The 19347-nt window shown below is 63.7% G+C and overlaps 5 protein-coding genes across 5 annotated transcripts; 2 read left to right on the plus strand and 3 right to left on the minus strand.

Annotated features, from left to right (window-relative positions):
* Window positions 1-929: 929 nt before the first annotated feature.
* Window positions 930-2624, minus strand: AMSG_11903 (uncharacterized protein). The gene has a single exon (XM_013901842.1). It carries the CDS (start codon window positions 2557-2559, stop codon window positions 949-951), a length of 1611 nt encoding a protein of 536 aa, XP_013757296.1. The 5' UTR covers window positions 2560-2624; the 3' UTR covers window positions 930-948.
* A 57-nt stretch (window positions 2625-2681) lies between these two features.
* On the minus strand, window positions 2682-6445 carry AMSG_11904 (uncharacterized protein; the record flags this gene model as incomplete). The annotated part of the gene is made up of 3 exons (XM_013901843.1): window positions 4847-6445; window positions 3468-4595; window positions 2682-3441 (listed from the first exon to the last, which is right to left on the minus strand). The coding sequence occupies exons 1-3, from the start codon at window positions 6331-6333 to the stop codon at window positions 2682-2684; spliced, it is 3375 nt and encodes a 1124-aa protein (XP_013757297.1). The 5' UTR covers window positions 6334-6445.
* A 1512-nt stretch (window positions 6446-7957) lies between these two features.
* Window positions 7958-9674, plus strand: AMSG_05717 (uncharacterized protein). Its single transcript, XM_013901682.1, has one exon. The coding sequence runs from the start codon at window positions 8101-8103 to the stop codon at window positions 9658-9660; it is 1560 nt and encodes a 519-aa protein (XP_013757136.1). The 5' UTR covers window positions 7958-8100; the 3' UTR covers window positions 9661-9674.
* Window positions 9675-9845: 171 nt separating this feature from the next.
* Window positions 9846-12983, plus strand: AMSG_05718 (nucleolar complex protein 14). Its single transcript, XM_013901683.1, has 2 exons — window positions 9846-10060; window positions 10275-12983. The coding sequence occupies exons 1-2, from the start codon at window positions 9860-9862 to the stop codon at window positions 12963-12965; spliced, it is 2892 nt and encodes a 963-aa protein (XP_013757137.1). The 5' UTR covers window positions 9846-9859; the 3' UTR covers window positions 12966-12983.
* Window positions 12984-13034: 51 nt separating this feature from the next.
* Window positions 13035-19003, minus strand: AMSG_11905 (uncharacterized protein; the record flags this gene model as incomplete). The annotated part of the gene is made up of 3 exons (XM_013901844.1): window positions 13035-15783; window positions 16393-18310; window positions 18376-19003. The coding sequence occupies 3 exons, from the start codon at window positions 19001-19003 to the stop codon at window positions 13035-13037; spliced, it is 5295 nt and encodes a 1764-aa protein (XP_013757298.1).
* Window positions 19004-19347: the final 344 nt, after the last annotated feature.

A 19347-nucleotide genomic window follows, 5' to 3' on the forward strand; every position in this document is an offset into this window, starting at 1 on the left:
TATGATCTTTGGTTGTTGTTGTGGACGTCATTGCCTCGTTTGATGCTGGTTCCGGCTTTTCTTCAATGAATTCAACGTTCAACTCAATTAACGTCCGCCGCTTTCCCTCTGCCGGCCAAGTACCCGCCGCCCCTATCGCCCACACCCCACACACACCCATTAGCCGCATCATACTCACCTTCATCAATGCTCAAGCCCAATCGCCATACCTACTACCATTTCGCCCGTCACGACCCCACGTCACGACCCCCCTCATCCCCCCCTACCATACTCATTACCACCCATCACCCACAAACAACCACCCCCACCCCCTCCCCCACCACCATCACTATCATCCCAGCCACAGCCCCCACCCTCATTCCGTGGCCATCGCGACCACCATCCCATCGCGCACTCGGCTTCCTCTTCCTCCTCCTCCTCCTCCTCTCCTCGCTCCAACTCACCCACATCCCCATCCCGACCCCGACACCGGCATCCCTCAACCATCACAAGTCATACTGCCCAATCTCCAACCAACAGCAATCTCGAGCCATCCAGCCTCGACACAGCCCCCTCAGCTGCCCCTTCTTCGCCGACCACCAGCCGCCAGCCGCCGCCCGCTCGCCCGATCAGCCCATCTTCATCACCACCTAGCTCCTTCCTACTACCAGCTACGCTACCCACAACTTCACCCAATGTCATCACACACCTCACACTATCACCAGTATCAATATCGCTGTCATCGACACCCATCGACCTCGGCTCATTTCCGCGTTGACTTGTTTAACCTAGGTGGTTGAGCACGCTCTCGACCGCTCGACCCCGGACACGCCCCCCATCACACTCATTGCAAGATATACCCAATCGTATTTCACCACTACCCTTCTACATATCCACACTACCCCCTTGACGCCGCCCTTGCCGGTCCACTCGCCCATGCCGCATCACGCTGTCTGCAGCCGGCCGCCTTCATTGCAATGCACTGCCAAACGCAGGCTGCTCAAAGCACCGCGTCAGCGCTTCCTGGCTCTCGCTATCCTGAAGCATGTGCGCCGTCGCCAGCCAACCTGTCGTGTACGAATGAAGTTCGCGGAGCGAGCTTTGGAGCGACCACAATCGATGGTGGCTTGGCCGCTTGACATTGTCGAGGAGGTGCAATACAGAGAGGAGGAATCCGTCGTGCCGATGGTTGGTGAGAAATCCACTGAGCACGCTCAGAGTCTCGCCCACGGTAGCCAGGAGCGCATACAGTTGCGCGTCGCACACCGAGTACTGTGAGAGCGTGTGCCGCGAGCCGGAGTGGATGCTGGCGTGTGCCAGCTCTTGTACGCACTCAAACACGAGATCCATGCTTGCGTCCACTGCGATCTCGATCATCGACTGCGAGACGAGGTCAAAATCGATGCTATCCTCGCCCCATTCGTCTTTCAGTGCCCCGCCATGGCCAGCGAATAGCTCGGCGAGACCGTCCCGGATCGAGGTGTGAAGGAGGCTGGCAAGCTCGCGTCGGAACCCGCAGAGAATCCGCGCCTCCGTACTATCGCTCTCGTCGACCGCAAAGCTCGCCATCGATGCCAGCCGAGACGACTGTCGTGGTATCGGTCCTGTGACTGGACTCTGTCTTGTCTGAGCAAACGACACCCGCCCGACTCTGAGCTTAGGCGGCAGCTTCACGCTCAGTGCATGGTGACTCGACGAGGCCGACTCGTCGTCCGAGTCATCGCTGGACCAGCTCCTGCCCGCGGCCACCTGCAGCCGCACCGCACTCTCCTGTCGCCGCATCAGTGTGGCGTTGGCCCTGGCTGTGGGCGATGCCGGCTCTGGACCTGGCGACTCGCTCCGACGCGCACACTCTAGAAAATGAGCGTGTTCGTCCGCATCGCTCGCTGCCGCAAAGACCGACGACGTCGGCAGGATGTCTGGGCGGATGATGGCCGGAATGACCGGCGCCAGTTTGCCGACGTACCTCCGCACTCGCCCTGGCCGCCCTGGTTTGCGCATCACAGCACTCCGCCGGATCCCCGACGGCATCCGCTCGAGCCCGCGCCCGGTCGCATGCGCTGCCCGCCGCCCGGTCGACTGCGGGACCACGCCGCGCTGCCGTGTCCGCACCCCAAGCTGGACCGGTGTCGCCGGCCGCTGCCGTAGCCTTCCACGCGTCAGCTCCAGCTCGCGCTCCAACGCCCGACGCAACCCAAACTTGGAGTTGATCAGTACATTGACGTTGGGATGCAGCGCCGGTGACGTGACGAGCGGTGCGCTCCGCGGAAGTCGTGCCTTGATCGGCGACGCCTTGGCCACCTCCATAGCCACATAGTTGACCGACTTGCGCTCGTTGGCACGCTTGCGCAATCGTGCATGCCCTTGGTGCCTCGTATCCGGTCCAGATGGGATGCTCACCGCGGCGACTGTGCTCTCATTGCCTTCCCTGCTTGCGTTGCAACTTTGCTCCCTGCCACGTGCCGGCACCACCACCAACTCCCGAGCCGCCCGCGGTCTCACGCGCCGCCTCCGCCGCTTGTCCACCACCACCTGTAACCCTACCCATTTGTCCACACCTCCATCTCCTTCTTCGCTCATGTCCTTCACGCGGCGGTCCCTGGTCACGGGCCACTGTTCCGTTGCCTACCACCGCGTTGAGACGAGTTGCCAGTTTGCCATTGACCCGCAGCTTGGTTCACTCGCCTGCCAATTTATCGTTGCTACAATTGTGCCTCCACAAGCACACGGTATCGCGCCAAGAGGTCAGCCGAGATCGCAGAGACAGGCTCGGGCCGTGGCACTGGGTCATGTCGGGTACTGCCGGTGTACACCGTGTCCGGCTGGAGATGCAGGATGCGCTGGACTCGCGACGACGGCTGCGCAAACGCATTAAGGCCAAAAATCCGCGGCGGGCCGAGGATCGAGCTGCCGAGCACGAGTCCGCCACGCCCGCTGCGCCCGCTCACGCTGCTGCCGTCGCCGCGCCCGCCTTCGCTGCGTCCGCCACTGGCGATTCGCTCCGGGGCGGCAATGTTGTGGGGATCAAACTTGGCAAAGAGCGACTCGCTCGTGCCAGCAGAACTCGCCTGCGGCAAGTGATGCCGCGGCGAGGCGAGACTCGACTCGAGCGCCGCCTCGGGCTTGGCAACCTGCGGCGAGGCAAGCAGCCCGTTCGCCACCCGCTCCGACTTGAGCGCTGCGAGCGAAATTGCTGCCGCGCCGTTCGGGCCAGCCATCTCCGAATGGGTGGCCAAAGGCGAGAGCGCAGCTCGGCTACCGGCCCGCGGCGACGCCCGCGACGACTTGTACGCCTCCGACTGCGAACCGTACGTCTGCGAGATGGTTGGCCGCCCACGGGTCTCCGCCGCGTTGCGTGGCACCGCGAGTGCAAAGACTTGCTTGCGATAGAGCGGGCACTTGTCGGCCTTTGGGAGGTTCTGGATGAGGAATGCGACCGTGTTGTTGGCAAAGCCAAAAAGGCTGGGCCCGAGATCGACGACGCTGACAGCATGTTGTCTGTCTGGCCGAGTCGGATCTTGGTGTCGTTGACGCTCGCCAGAGCCTGCCGCCACACTCCGGTCGCCGAGTCGCCCTCAAACGCCTCATTGGCGCGGTCGGACGGGGTGAGCCGGAAAATTGGCTTGTGCCCGCCGTCGGCAATCTCGCAGTAGTATGGCACCCTCACCTCAGGGTCGACGATTGACGGGAACTTGCGGACCGACCGGAAGCCGACCGGCCAGATGTACTTTGTCGAGTGGAAGCCCGGCCGGTCGTGGACAATCTTCCCGAGCGCAATGACCACCGTATGCCCAATCTCCACCGGCATTACAGGCATGCCGTGCTCGTCATACTCTGGCTCGGCCTTGATGAACCGGACTTGCGTCCGAGGAAGCCCGGACGCCTCATACTCCTCGTGGCTCATCAGACGCGGCACGACCACGCCCTCGGGCGCTGCGTAGTTCATCCGCTTGGCTCGCTTTGGCGACCGGTCGTCGCCTTCGCCGTCGCCGCCCACCCCTCCGCTTCGCTTTGCCGACGACGCGCTAGCCTTCTTCGACGACCGCTTGCGCTTGCGCGGCACGCTCGTGTTGCCGGACCGCGATGCCGCCGCCGCCAGTGCGCGCTGCTTGCGGATGTCCTCCTCTGCCGACGCCCGAAGCTCGGCGTCCATTGGAATGTAGTTGGCGAGATCACTGATACCCGGCAGCGACTCGATAAGCGCCCGGGTGATCGACGACGAGAAGCCGTAAAAGTGCGGTCCCGAGACGTTAAACGAGATCCCGCGCGCCTCGTTGACAATCTTCGAGAACGGCGTCCATGCTCCGGTCGCGTTGTCAGCATGCGTCGCCGACTCGGGATTGTCTGCTGGTGTGACTCGGAAAATGGGCGCTCTCCCGCCAGCATCAATAACCTCCGAGGTGTACGTCGTGTGCTCAGTCGGGTTCACCGCCGACCACCACGACCGCGACGACTTGTACCCGGCCGGGTACACGTACTTGCGCGAGTGGAACGCCAGCCGGTCCACCACAATAGACCCCAGCCGAAGCAGTGTTACTCCTGCTCCCACAGGCAGCGGCAGAATGCTCTCCGGCCCCGTGTTGCTCCCGCCGCCACTGCCGGCCTCGTCCGACCCGCTACCACCACCACCACCACCGCCACCGACACCGCTGTCGCCGCTGCCGCCGCCTTGCGAGCCCTGTACTTTCTCGCTCGCCACCTCCATGGCCTTAACCTGTCCACTCTCCCCTTGGCTCATTGCGAAGCAGGCCAAACCGGAACAGAGAGCGAGGTGGTCAACGGTGTGGCCTCTCATCCTCTCACCCCTCATTCCCACCCTTTGCTCCTCACGCCGAGCCAATCAACGCCACACATGCGAAGCATTTACTAGAACAGAATCGCCATCATCGACGTATGCCCGTCGGACCGGGCAATGGTCTCGGCAATCGGGATCTCGGCCCGGCACATCGGACACGTCTTGTTGTAGTGGAACCACTCGGTGACGCACGACTCGCAGAACATGTGCTTGCACGGCAGAATGACCGCGTCCTCAAAGTCGTCCTGGCAGATCGGGCAAATGTCGCCGTGCTCCATAATCTGCGCCTTGGTCGCCGGGACCGAGAACTGGTTGTGCGCCCGCCACAGTGCGAGCAGCGAGTCGAGGTACAGCGCCACGTGCTCTGTCAGTAGATACAGCTTGGACGCCACGTACTGGAGCGTGAGCAGCGCAGAGAGGACAACTCCGTAGTCCTGCGTCGTAAAGTACGTGTACCACAGTGGGATTGGGAGCACAGACCGGTACAGGTTGAGCGTCAGCTCGATCATCGAGAGTATCTGCCCGCGCTCGCGCGTCGCGCCCCAGTTCGACCACCACATCACCACACCAGCCTTGAGTGCAATCGCCACAAACCGAACGCAGAAATCATTGAGCACCAGCGCCCACACAATCGCGTCGAGCGGAAGCGGCTCGGGCGGCGGAAGCAGCAGTAGCCGCTTGTCAAGGTCTGCTGACCGGAACAGCTTCTGCACCACCGCAACATGCACAACCATCGCCGCGAGAATGCCCGCGAGCACTCCCCGTGACCGCTCTGCCCGTCGCGCAACATGCACCTTGAGGTGCACGTTTGAAAAGTAAAACACAGTCCCCAGCCACAGGCTCACCGCAATGCCCACCAAGTGATGGAACATAAAAATCGTCAGAAGAATGAGCACAAACGGCACTCCAGACTCCACCAGCTGCCGGAACGATGGCAACTCGACCTGTGGCATTTCCTCACCGCCAAACGACCGCCCGGACATCATCGAGAGCGACCGCGAGTGCCGTGCAGACCGCGGCGTGCCTGCCGACGACGCCATCGGCGCCGAGTCGTCTGCCCCGTCATCAATCCCATCACCACCGCCACCGCCGCCGCCGCCGCCGCCAATCCTACTTCCTTCCACAAGCGGAAACGCCAGCGGCGGCAAGCCCGTAGGCGTCGCCTGCGGCGACAGCAGTGGCCGCGACATCGATGACCCGTCACCGCTCGAGATTGACCCGTGCCCGCCGCCGCCATCGCCGGCCCCGTCCGGCAAATGCAGATACTCTGCCCTGCCGCCGCCGCCGCTTCCGCCAACGCCACTCGCCCCTGTCCCTCCTGAAACCGGCGGATACGTGTAGCCGTCAAAGCTCGTCTGTGGCGGATGCGGACGCGGACGCTGGGATGGATCCAGAGCCGACCCATACGTGTCCAGCAGGCGATCCAGATACTGGGTCGACGACGTCCGGGTCATACGGATCGTGTTCACCACATCCTGCATGTCCGAGATAAAGTTCGATGATGGCGAAGTCCGCATCCGACTCCGTCGCCCGCGCCACTCGCTGCCCAAGAACGACATGGCTCCACCTTGCTCACGCCCACCCACGCGCGCGCACCTTTGCCTTTCCCCCTGCCTTGGTCCTTGGTCCTTCCCTCGCTCACGGAACCACCACGCCAGCCACGACCAAGAAGGTACCCGCCGTACCTCGAATGACCTTCCCTTGGGTCACAGAGAGTGGTGGTGTCGGGAGCCTCGGCCTGGCCTCCACCTGGCCTCTGAGCGCCTGCTCCGCCGTCGATCGAGCCATTCTCGCCCGTCTTCTTCGTCTCTTCTTCGTTCCGGGGCATAACACCGATACAGAAGACCATCACACACCGAAATCCTACCCAACAACCATCATCTGCCTACCAGCTCAACTGATGCGTACCATGCCGTCAATCCGTCCATCCCCCACACCCACACCCCACACCCCCACACCCAACTCGTCTACCGCTTGGCACTCGCTCCACACCCACCACTATCACCACCTCACCCTACCCCACACCCCCACACCCCCACACCCCACACCCACATGGCCCACGACTTGCATGAAGTCGATGAGGAGACGTACATGGACTCGCTTGGCCACTTTCCGGACGAGCTCTTTGAAGACTATGTCGACATGGGCGGGTTGTATGACGACCCGTACTACGACGACTTCTGCGATAGTGCCCTGCTGCTGACCCATCCGGACTATATACTCGAACACGACAGCGAAGGCTATTTTACTGACTCGGATCTCGAGTACGAGTACGACGACATTGACTCGCTCATCGATGCTCATGAGCCGGCTCTCATCGATCACCTCGAGCTCAAGCACGCCACTGAAGCTGCTAGAGACGATGATGTCGTCAAGTTCCGCAATCATGTTGCAAACTACATCCGCTTGGTATGGAACACTGCCGAGTCAGGCGCTGAGCCCGCTGCTGTCACCGAGGATGACTTTGCTGCTGCTTTCGCCAATGATCATCGCCTGCGGTCGGCTCGCCTTGCCCATCAGGCCGTCATATCGAACTCGATGAATGTCATGACCTTTTTGCTTGGCTTCAGCGATGTCAACGACCTGTGCCCGCTCTTTTTTCGCCACATCGATCGCGTGTCTGTCGACATGATCGACCTTGTCGTCTCTGCAGGCATCCGCTACAACCTCGATGGGCCGTACGTCGCCGCCTCTGGGGCTCTCGCCGTCTCGTGGGATACCTTTGCTGTCGCCCACCGCGTTGTAACAGTTCTTGCCGAGCCGTCCATCACCTTTGCTACGCTCCCGCCGTGGTTCATCCCCACCGTCCGCCACTACCTTGGGGTCCGCCTCAAATGGGACGACGGCACCGGCCGCCGCATCCCATTCAGGCCTCCGCCGCCTCTCTGCCGCTCGTGCAACTTTCAAGCCACCTCGTTCTCCAAACTCGCATACCACTGCATTTCCAGGCGCCATCTGCCGAGCGCTACAAACCTGGTTGAACTGGAGGCTGCTGAAGCTTCCCGGCCGACCGAGCCGTGCCCACAGCATGTACTCGCCGAGAGCCATGCTGCAGGAACAGCGATCAAGCTCGCTCCCACCGCCGATGCTAGCGACATTTGGCATCCGGCGCACGAGCCGCATCTTACCCCTCCCGAGCTCGCTGCCGCTGCCGCCGAGCTTGCGGTGTCGATCCCGCTTCTGAAGTCACGGCCTGACCACCTCTCTGTCGCTGACGAAGGCATTGCCGGCACGTCGCAGGCTGGTGACGCCGACGAAGAGCTCGCGTTCATATCACAGGCCTGGGACGAAGCACTTCGCCTGCTCCGCATTTTTCTACGCGCTACATGCGTGTCTCCGCCCTCCACAAGGTCATCGAGCGTCAGATCACCGCGCCGGACGCCACACCCGCTGCCGCGGCTGCAGGCTGGGTTCACATGCGGTATGTGGCCATCTCTGTGTGTAATGTCGACCTGCTTACGCATGCCCATGCCCAGGCGCCGCCAGCAGGGCTGACGAACCCGCCGCCGCCGCTGCTCTTGGTTGCGGTCAGGAGCCAGGCCTGGCCGGTCATCGAGTACCTTATTGAGACACTGCCACGTGACCAATTGTTGCGCAATTGGGGCGATAGCACCGAGAAGGCGGCATCGTTTGTGACTGCCCTCACTGGCGCCGTGGTTTCGCCAAGCAAGACAGCCATGCTCATCGAGTACCTGGGTGGCGAGCTCATCACATCGACGGTTGCAGTCGACACCGGTCTTGGCTCGCCGTTTGAGGCGCTGGTGTGCTCGCCGGCAATGCCCGAGGTTTTCAACCTCTACATCGACTACGTCGACTGCACCTCGTTCCAACTTCCTGCTGACGTTGTGCCCGACCTGTTCTCGTCTGCTGTCTTTGACGCCCTCATCGCCGCCGGCATGGTGGACTTGCGCGAGGATGACGCGGACCATGTTGTCATCAGCCTCTTCCGCGCTGACGAGACCAGCCTCGGCCTGCTCCATGCAGTCCTCGCGTACCTTGCCAAGACGTGGAACTACATGCCGCCGGACAATATGCTGTACAAGGCCGTCTCGCTCGCGTCGCCGGCAACGGTCCTCGACACGCTGGTCGCGTATGGCTGCGAGCCATGGAGCTCGGCCTTCCGCCCACTCATTGCCGTTGCCATTGCCAACGGCGACGTTTACACCTTTGAGTGGCTCATCGACCGCTACAACGTCGACAGCCAGTTCTTTGTCAACTCTCCGCGCAACTGCCTCCTTCCCCATGTGATGCGTGATGACGGCCTCGCCCGGATCTTCCATCACAACGACATCCGTTTCCTCGAGCGCCTGGCTACCAAGCCAGTCGGCGGCTATCCGAACTTGTTTGTTTGTGCATGCAGCGAACTCCCGGATCAGTCGCTCGACGCCGGGTTGAGCTCTCTCATCCACGACGCAGCCTGCAAATCTGCCAGTGACTGCCTCTACTTTCTCCTCTCGGGGGGCCTCGCGCCAATCACTCCGTTTGACGCCGCCGAGCATGCTCGCTCTGTGAGCAAGAGTCTCATGCCCCCTGGCACCTGCCACGACGCCACCTCTGACGCCATTGCCACCCTCGTTGCTGCCGCAGAGTTTGGCGGCACCATTCCGTCGCGCGCTGTCAGCACTCCGTCACTCCGCCTGCTAGCCAAGCCGTCCGACTTTGCTCGCCTCAGCACCCTCTACTACGACCGACGCGCCGGCTGGTCGCCTGCCCGCCACCACTCGTTCCCCAAGTACGTTCGCGATGCCGTTTTTGCCATCCTGGTCATCACACAGACCTGGATCGACTGCCCAGATGGCACCCGCATCAAGAAGTACGCCGACCAGTGCTGGCTCTGCAATCTTCCCAACGAGCTTGTCTTCCTCATTTGTAAGTTCCTCTTCTAACGTCACCACACAAGCCAATACACTACCGTCGCGGGAGCCACCGCATCCACACTTTACCGACAGTCTGCATCGCCGCCTGGCCCATGCCATCAGCCGCAAATCAGCCACGCCAGCTGCCATCACCCATCACCCGACCGACGCCACCACCTTGGCCCCCCGCACTTTGAGCCAATCACGAGTACACTCAACCCCACCAGCCATGGGCAAGACCAGTGGACCAACGTCCAAGGTTGCCGCCAAGCGGGCACGGCGTGCAGCAGCGGCAGCAGCAGCCAAGAAAGCATCCACAGCCTTTGAGACCCGCTCGGTCAAGACCAAGTTTGACGTCGTCGGCCAGCGTAGGGTCCCGGGCGCCACCACCCAGAACATCGCCATCTCGCGGACCCGTGGTCTGGAGAAGGTACATTACCCGCCACCCCCACTCCCCCATCCCATCTTCCCCTCCTCCATACCCCCTTCGCCCCTCCTATCCCCATACCCATACCCATACCCATACCCATACCCATCCCCCCCCCACCCGACTCTGCTCCCGCCTCTGCCCAATCCAAATGGATGAGCATCTCCTGCCGCATCCACCGACTCACCCCCCCCCTCCTTCCCCCCAAACCATGTAGCGAAAGGAGACACTGGGAGTGGAGCTGGCGCAAAAGGACAAGCGGAATGCGTTTATTGATCGGCGGTTTGGTGAGGATGATCCCTCGCTGAGCAAGGACGACAAGCTGCTGATGCGGTATCAGAAGGAGCGTCAGGCGAGGTCCAACCGCTCGCAGGCGTACAATCTCAACAATGATGATGGTGATGATGGTGATGCCTACCTGGATGATGAGTTTGCTCGGAGGCTTGCTGGCGAGCTGCCTGTGGCTGACGACGATGTTGACGTCCTGACACACGGCGGGCGGACGCTGGCGTCGACCCTTCTCGGCGAGGACGTCGAGCTGACACTGGAGAACGTGCAGAAGTTCAAGGACAGCAAGGACGCGGCCAAGCACGCGTTTGAGCTTGTGATGGGCCTTGACGGCTTTGGCGACGACGACGACGACGACTCGTTTGGCGGCCTCCGCAAGACGGCCGAGTCGTCCTACGACGCCTACGAGAAGCGGCAGCAGGCCATCCAGCGGGCGGTGGAAGCCAAGGCCCAGGCCGAGGCCGAGAACCCGTCAGCGTCCAAGTCAAAGCGCGAGATCTACGCCGAGCTCATTGCCAAGTCCAAGCTTTTCAAGAATGAGGCGGCGCAGCTGAAGGCGCTGCAGGACGAGGTGACCGAGAAGCTCGATGCCCAGTTTGACGCCGAGATCTCGGACCTGCTCGCCGATTCGAAACGCAAGATCCTGACTCGTGATGAGAAGCGGACGCTTAAGCGTGCCATGGGCCACGACGAGTACGACTCTCTGCTCTCGGACCTGGCCAAGGACGAGCGGATTCAGGCGTCGGACAAGCTCAAGACGCCCGAGGAGCTTGCGCGCATCGAGCGCGACCGCCTCCGCAAGCTCGAAGCCGAGCGGGTGGCGCGGATGACGCTTGGCGGCGGGTCGGACGATGAGGGTGCGGCCAGCAATGCCTATGGCCTCGAGCCGGTCTTTGAGGCCGGCGACGACGACGCTAGCGTGGCAGGCATGGAGGTCGAGACAGTGTCTGCCGCCGAGCTGGCGTCGATGACACCGGCCGAACGGCGCGCTGTTGTCCGCAAGCAGCGCAAGGAACTGCGCAAGGAAAAGGCCCGCCTCCGGATGGGCGATGACAAGTATCAGGAGCAGCTGGATAAGCTCGCGGAAGCGCAGGCCAAGCGGGCTGCGGCGCGGCGGGCCGTGACCGGCGACGACAAGCTGGACATCCGCCGCGAGGGACCTGGCACGGGCTCGGGCCTTGTCCACAAGAGCGATCCGGCGGACGAGCCAGACGACGCGTCGATGCCGTTTGTCTTTGACATGCCTGACGACGAGGCTGGGCTCGCCAAGATGCTTGCGCCGTACACGCCGCGCGACATGGGCATCATCATCCGCCGGCTCCGCAAGCTCAACGCAGTCGAGCTGGGCGCTAACGCGCGCGAGGCGCAGCAGAAGCTCTTCACGCTCCTCCTTGTCCACGCCGCCGCCGTCGGCTCGTCGCCTTCGGCCTGCACGCCCAAGGGCATGGCGGTCCTCGACGTGCTCGCCGGTGCGGTCCACGACATGGCGTCCGACCTCGGCCACCACGCGGTGACCACCGCCACGGAGCTCATTGCCTCGCTGCAGTCATCACTGGTGGCGCGGCCCGATGCCGTCGCCGAGCCGGGTACTCTGCTGCTCATCAAGCTCCTCGCGCGGGTCTTCCCGGTCTCGGACGCTCGGCATTGTGTGACAACGCCGCTAGCGCTGCTCATGGCCGAGATGCTGACGCAGGTTGCGGCGACAACGGCGCCGCACGTCGCCGCCGGCCTCTTCCTCGCCGCAGAGGCCTTTACCTTTGTCGAGCCGGCGGCGCGGTTCATGCCGGAGCCGCTCCTCTTCCTCCACGCAGTCATTGCAGCTGTGAGCACGTCGCCGGGCGCGGCGCTCCCGTCACGGACGCCGCCGCCGCTCGCGGTCCTCCCGGCGCTGCTGGCCGTCCCTGCCGACGCCAGCCTGGCGGACAAGCCGGAGCCGCTGGACATCTTTGCACTCCTTCGCGGCGAGACCGAGTGGTTGGCCAAGAAGAAGGCCAAGAAGGGAAAGACAGGCAAGAAGGGCAAGGCCAAGGCCAAGGCGGAGGCCGGCACCACCGCCGATAGCCTCAAGGTGAGCATGGCGTCGGCTGCCGTGGCGATTCTCTCCAAGTACGCCGTTCTCTACACTTCGTACGAGGCATACGAGTCTCTCTTCCGCCCGTTTGTGGCGCCGCTGGAGGCGCTTGCGGGCCGGATGCCGGCGCTGTCGCCGGCCATCACCCCGCTCGTCGAGCACATCCGCATCGTGTGCGAGGGCATGGAGAAGTCACGCCGCCCACTCACGCTCCTCGCGCGCAAGGCCGCGTCGATCTCCATGTACACCCCGCTCTTCGAGGAAGAGTACATGCCGACCAAGGACTACGACCCGGACAAGGTCCGCTCGGAGCTGCGCAAGATGAAGCGCAAGATCAAGGACGAGCGAAAGGGCGCCATGCGCGAGCTGCGTAAGGACAACGCCTACCTCGCCGCCGAGGCCTCGCGCAAGCGCGCGCGTGACGATGCCGAGTACCAGACCAAGATCAAGGGTATCTACGCCTCGCTCGAGTCGGAGCAGGCCGAGGCCAACAAGCTGGCTCGCATGCAGGAGACCGAGCGCAAGAAGAAGAAGCGCAAGTTCCGGTAAAAGGCTGTGGAGTGTGCATGAATAGAGGAGCCTGGCGGCGCAATCGACCGCTCTTTACTGCCGACGCGGCTACTGCTGACACTTGAACGAGAGTCGGTACAGTGTCCGCTTGTCAAACGATGGCATGTGGACAAGGTACTTGAGGATGGTGGGCGTGGCCTGGAAAGGATATGTCGCCGGCGACGTCGGCTTGATGTTCCGCAACGTCTGGACAAGGTCAAGCATGGGAAGAATGGCGACGAGCCCGTCGGGCCGCTTAAGCGGCGTGGCGCGGATCTGGTACTTGAGCTCGTCGAGGTGCATCTGAAAGAAGGGGACAGTGGGTGCGCCGGGCGCCGCGGCTGCCTGCTCCGCGATCACCTCCTTGAGCGTGCTGAGCTTGGACGAGTAGTGCAGGAGCTTGGAGACGATGCGCCGGGTCTTGGACGAGATGGCCGACCACGTGTTGTCAAGCCGCTTGACAAACGACGAGTCGAGGCCGGCCATGATGGCCATGAACGTGTTGTAGTTGCGGTGCTTGTGAAGGAGGGTGTCGGCGAGGCGGACAAACTTGGTGATCGCCGCCTTGCGCTTGGATGGCGTCGGGCCCGAGACAATGACTGTCACCACCCAATACACGATGGTCTCATACGCCGCGAGGTACTTGAGCACCGACTTTGTCGAGTCGCCCGACTGCGTAGCGTAGTTGAGGATCTCCACCGCCTTGACCTGCGCCAGCAGCTTGACCTCCAGCATGGTGATCGACTGCGCGAGTGAGTCGTCGTTCACCTTGAGGATAAAGTCGATCGAGATGTTGTCCTGCTCCGGCTTCAGCGTGATTTCATAAGCCTCGGTCATGAGCGCTGACCGGTTGGCAATCTTGTCACCCAGCCGCAGCCGGAACTTTTCCATCACCGCAATCTCCTTGGACGCCGCGTCCTGGATGGCCCGATCCGACGAGGGTGACGGCGGCGCGTCCTCCGGCGTCTCCGCCACCGCTGCCTCAAGCAGCCGCCCAAAGTCGGCGAGCCCGTCCATCATGAGCGTGTTGGCGCCAAAGTCGCCAAAGTAGCCCTCGAGCCAAAGCGAGAGAAACGTGACAACGCGGACACGGATGACCGGCCGCCACTGACGGATGTAGCCTTGCTGGCCTGCGTCGCCGGCCGCAGACGGCGGCAGCGCGAGGTTGAACCGTGAAATGAGGAGCGAGAGAAGGGTAAACGGCTTGGCAAACGCCCGGTACGCAAGCAGGAACGACTGGATGAACTTGAGGTTCGGTCGGCCCGCGGGCGTGAGGTAGTCCACCAGCCGCTCGAGCGTTGCCGCCTCGAGCCGGACTTGCCGCCGGACAACAACCAGGTGCGCCGCTGTCGCGCCCTTGCCCGAGAGCACCGGCATGGCGATCGGCTTGGCCGACGCCGTCATCTGCACTGCGGCCTTGCGGGCCGTCTCGAGCGCAGTGTGCATCGACATCGAGTCGATGGCCGACTCCCACAGCGCGTCCACCGTCTTGCCCAGCACCATCTCGAACGACGACAGCTGCTCGTCTTCAGCAACAGTAGCGAGGGCCAGCGATGCCGACTTCAGTGTCGACGCTGCCGACTTGATCGTACTTCCGGACGGCACTGCACGCGCTGCTTCGAGTTGCGCCTGCAGCTGCAAAATCTCCTGCCGAGCCGCGGCAAGTGCCTGCGCGTCCGCGATGCGGGCCTCGGTGAGCGCAGCAACTTGTTTGCGGAGCTTGTCCTCCTCGGACCAAGCCTGGAACTCACCGCGCGCCATGACCGCAGTCCCGCAGTCGTAGTCGGACGAACCGTCCGACTCATCGCCGTCGCCAGACTCGCCGCCGTCGGGCACGGCGTCGCGATGCGCGAGCGCGTACGTCTCCAGAATCGACCGCAGCGTCTCAAACTGGATCCGCGTCTTCTTAATCTCCATCTCGCGCTCGGCATCGAGAACCACAAGTTTGTCCCGAAGCTGGTCCGAGGTGAGGACTCGGAGGTCAAAGACCGGCTCGCGCTGCCGGTGGTAGTCTTCGCCGTCGGCAATGTCCTCGTCGAGCGCCTTGTCCACAGCCGCCACCGCACTCGCTGCAGCCTGCTCCGTCGCGGCCAGCTCACGCTCGCGCTCCTCAAACGCAGCCTCGAGCTCTGATGGTACCATCGTGTCAAAGCAGGCCGACGACGCCGACGATGCGCCGCCGTCGTCAGACCCGCTCGTCTCGTCGTCACCACGCACCGCAAACGCCATCTGCTGGCTCTTGCTCCGCCATGCAGACTTGGCCTTTTGCTGGCTGGCTTTGGCGGCGACGCTGGCTGTCGTAGCTGCTTGCTCAGCCTCATGCTCGGCCTTGGCCGCGGCAAACTCGGACGGAATGGCAGTGAGGTAGGCTTCCGAGGAGCCCGACGACGAGCCGTCGTCGGCCGGCTCTGTCACAGCGACAGGCTCGGCTGCTGCGGCATTTTCGATCTCGGCAACCGGCGTTGAGGCTTCCGACTGCAGTGGGGTGCCGACCGTCGGAGTCAGCGAGAGCGACTCGAGCGCGTCGACGTAGTCCGACGAGCCCGAGGTACGCGACGGATGGCTCGGCACTGCAATCCGGAGCTGCGAGACAGTCGGAGGGAGACCGCCCTCACCACCGTGTCCACTGTCACTCTCGGCCCCGCCTTTGCCTCCGCCTTTGCCTCCGCCTTCGCCTTTGCTCCCATCTCTGGTCCCGGCGCCAGCCTCGCCCTCGCCCGCGGGCCCCATGTTGGACTCTGATGGAATGCCCGGCAGGGCGCCAGCAAACGAGTTTGATCGCTTGCGGCCTTGGACAGGCGTCGGGGCCAGATGCTCGCTCGTCTGTTTGTCATCGTTGCTTGTCACAGAGCTCCGGCGGCGCACACGACGACGAGAATCATCGGCCGACTTTGTTGAGCTCACCTTTGATGAGCTCCCGGCGACCTTTTTGCGGATGATCTTTTTCCGCACCGGCCGCTTCCGTCGCACCTTGCCCGAGCTTGGCCTCTTTTTGCCTTGCGCCTCGCCTCCATTTGCGCCGCGTCTCTTGACCACTTTCCGCTTCAGGCGCTTGCGGGCTGGCGACTTGCCCTTGTTCGCCACCGGCCGCGGCACGGGCGACGGCGTGTTACGTCCAGAGCCTTCGTCCGGCAATGGCGGCAGTGCAGGGAGAGGAGGCAGTGGAGGCGCTTCTTCCGCCATGCCGCCCTTTCCTGCCTTGGTCGTGAGGTGTCCTCAGCACTCGTTTGTGGCTGGCGTAGCCCTGCCGAGAGCTCGGCCCCTGCCAAAATGGCTGTCTCGCGTCGCCAATGACGACCCGCCCGATTATTTGCCGAACAACAAACTCACTTGCGGCTGTGGTCTCTCGGTGAGCTCCAATCATCAATTTTCAACAACTATTTTTTCCGTGGTGGGCCCCTGCCGACTCGGCCAACTGCGCTGCTACCTGTGGCCAAACTTGGGTAGCGCCGCGATCGAATTGCGATCGAGCAGCCGCGAGCTGGAAGACGCTCCGCTGCCGACGAGTCCGTGCGACTCGAGATACTTGCGCGAGTCGAGCGAAAAGTCGGCCAGGTCGAGGTCGGCCGGCGCGCGCCGCGGCTCGATCGTTGACACCCCTGCGAGCTCGCCCATGTCGTCAGCGTCGATACCGTCGGCGTACATCATACCGAGGTACTTGATGGTCAGTGCCTGTGCCTTGACATCGTCCACCTCGCCGTCGTCGTCGAGGTCGTCGTAGTCGATCGGCTCAAACTCGATCCGCGGGAGGACAAGCGAGGCATCAGCAGACGGCCCGCCGCTCGCGGTGGCACACCCGTCGTACTCGGCATTTTCGTCGTTGACCTCCGGAGCAACAAGCGGCTCCGGCAACGGGGCAGGTGCTGGCTCCGGCTTGGCAACAGGTGCAGGTGCCGGCTCCGGCTTGGCAACAGGTGCAGGTGCCGGCTCAGCCTCGATCGCGAGCGCTGCCTCGTCCCCGGAAGCAGGCTTGAGCGCCGAGAGTAGACATGCGGCCTCAGCCTCGACCTGCTCCGACACCTTTTCCCACTCCCAGGCGTCGGTAGAACCTGCGTCGGGCTCGATAGGCTCGTCGCCGCCAGCAACATGCGCGTGCGCAACCTCGCGCGAGTCGTCGAACCGCGACGAGTCATACGTGTCGTCGGGTCCAAGGCCAGCGAGGGCAGGCAGCTCGTGGCGGGCGCGGGCGCGCCACGACGCCAGCGACGCCGCCGACGCCACAGTGGTGTCGTGATCGACGTCGGAATCGCACGACATCGACGTGTGAGCGTCGTAGAGCGACGGACCGGTGGAGGTCGCGGTCGTGACGGCTGCAGCTTCAGGCGGCGGCGACGACGGCGACGGCGGCGGCGGTGCCGCCGCGAGGCTCGCCTGGAGCGTCCGCAGTTGCTCAGAGAGACGCCCGATTTGCTCCTGCTGCATGAGGAGGAGCGAGTGGAGGTCGGCCGGCGGCGCCGGGTGTGCTGCCGGGTGCGGCGCACCATAGAACGGCGTCGACATGAGGTGCGGCGGAAAGTGCGACATGTGCATCGGCGGCGGGTACGGCATCGACGCGGCAAAGGCCGGGTGCGGATAGCCGTACGCCGGCCACGCCATCGGATGCCCTGCACTCCCGGTGTGGGTGTTGGCGTGCGGATGTGACGCTGGGTGCGGCGCCGAGTCGTCCATCGTTATCTCGAGGTCGGAAAAGCCAAGCTCGGCGGCAACGTCCAGCGCCGAGTCGTCTCCCGACTCGCCGTCTCCCAAATCGCCGTCTCCCGACTCGCCGACGCTGACATCGAGGCCCGAGGCGGCGAGAACCGCCGGGGGCGTAGGCCGCGGGACAGTCGTGCTCGGCAGCTCGACAGCGTCGGCTTCGGGCTCGGACTCTGCTTGGAGCTGAGGCTTTGCCTCAGGGACCGAGATCTGGACCGCAGACGGGAAGCCAAAACCGTCGAGCTCGGCGTGGGCCTCGGCGAGAACGCGGGCAGAGTCAGCCGAGGCGTGCGGACGGAGTGCGCCGAGGATGATCGGGTCGGCTGAGGCATCGGCGTGGCCAGCAGCAAGGGCTCCGAGCGCGACGGCAGCAGTGAGCGAGGTGAACGACCACTTGCGGGTCCGAGCGTGGAGCGAGGCCTGGTAAAAGACCGGGGTGAGGGCGCCGGCGGGGCTGACGCCGCCACTCGGCGGTGCGGGGTAGACAAGAACGAGGAACCTGCGGTCGTGATCCAAGACGCGGTCGAGAGCCTCGTCGGCGACAAAGCCGACGAGGCGTGACCAGAGGTAGAGCGCGTCGTGCGGGGCGAGGACGTTGATGCCCGACACCCAGAGGCCGACGAGCGGAACGTCGCGAACTTTGGGTCGCGCTGCGAGAGAAGCAGCACCCGCCGCGCAGCATCGAGTGTCAGCGCCCCGTACCGGCGCTCGCCACGAGCGGACGCTGGGAGCAGCGACGCCGCCAGCGCCGTGTTAAGAACGCGGAGCGGGTTGATCTTGGCGAGCGAAGCCGAGATGTTGGGCATGGCGCCAAAGAGGCCAAACTCGAGCACGCCGCCACGCTCATCAAGCCGGGCCTTTGCGAGAACAACAGCGTACTTGGCCGGGTCGTCGGGCAAGTCGCGGAACGGGAGCTCCATCAGCGTCCGCCAGCGGGCGAGAAAAAACTCGACAGCGGCAGAGTCAAGCTCAGGCGCTGAGCCTGACGGCGCAGCAGCGGGCGAGACGCTCGCCTCGAGCAGGACGGCAAGATGCCGCGACGGCGCCGAGGCCGGGACCGATGTGTACGGCGCCTCACCGTCGATGGCCTTGTCAAACCGATCAAAGAGGACCGAGTGCGAGTCGGCCACCATGTCGCCGAGGAGAAAGGCCACAAGCGGCGAGGCCGACAGAGCGTGACTATCATCCAGAGCCGGTGCGAGGGCATGAAGGAGGTCCGCAAGCGGAGGAGCAGCGAGACCACATGTGAGCGGAGCAGGAGCAAGCGGAAGAGGCGCTGCGACTGGCGTCGGATCCCAAAGCCGTGACCGTGAAGCTGGGAAGGTCACCGTTGCCTGAGTCATACCATGACCCGTACTCTGTGTCGCCACAGCCGCTGCATACAGCCGCTGCTTGGCCACGGGCGAGTTTTGGCGCCATGGCCTTCCTGCGTTGCTCCCCTCCCTCCCGCTCCCGCTCCCGCTTCCACTCCTGTCATGGGGAACATTCGTAGGTCGCCTCGGTGTCACGTTCCCCCTCACCCACCCCATGCTGTCCTTGCTTGTCTCCGTCGTCAGCGTGTGCGTCCGTCCCGCAGCGGTGGAGGGCTGCATCGTCGAGCGCGGTCCCAGGCGAGGAGTGGCAGCGATTTTTTGGCGCGCGCGCGAAATGGAGTCGCCTCCCCACCCACCCCACGCCGGCTGCCATC

This window comes from Thecamonas trahens (assembly GCF_000142905.1).
Source record: "Thecamonas trahens ATCC 50062 unplaced genomic scaffold supercont1.27, whole genome shotgun sequence".
NCBI classification, from domain to species: Eukaryota; order Apusomonadida; family Apusomonadidae; genus Thecamonas; species Thecamonas trahens.

What these genes read in the sequence shown, in the direction of transcription:
- AMSG_11903 (XM_013901842.1), bottom strand. Translation starts at nt 2,559, where the DNA reads ATGAGCGAAGAAGGAGATGGAGGTGTGGACAAATGGGTAGGGTTACAG.
- AMSG_05717 (XM_013901682.1), top strand. Translation starts at nt 8,101, where the DNA reads ATGCGTGTCTCCGCCCTCCACAAGGTCATCGAGCGTCAGATCACCGCG.
- AMSG_05718 (XM_013901683.1), top strand. Translation starts at nt 9,860, where the DNA reads ATGGGCAAGACCAGTGGACCAACGTCCAAGGTTGCCGCCAAGCGGGCA. An exon ending in GGACCCGTGGTCTGGAGAAG is followed by an intron (nt 10,061 to 10,274) that starts GTACATTACCCG and finishes CAAACCATGTAG; the next exon opens with CGAAAGGAGACACTGGGAGT.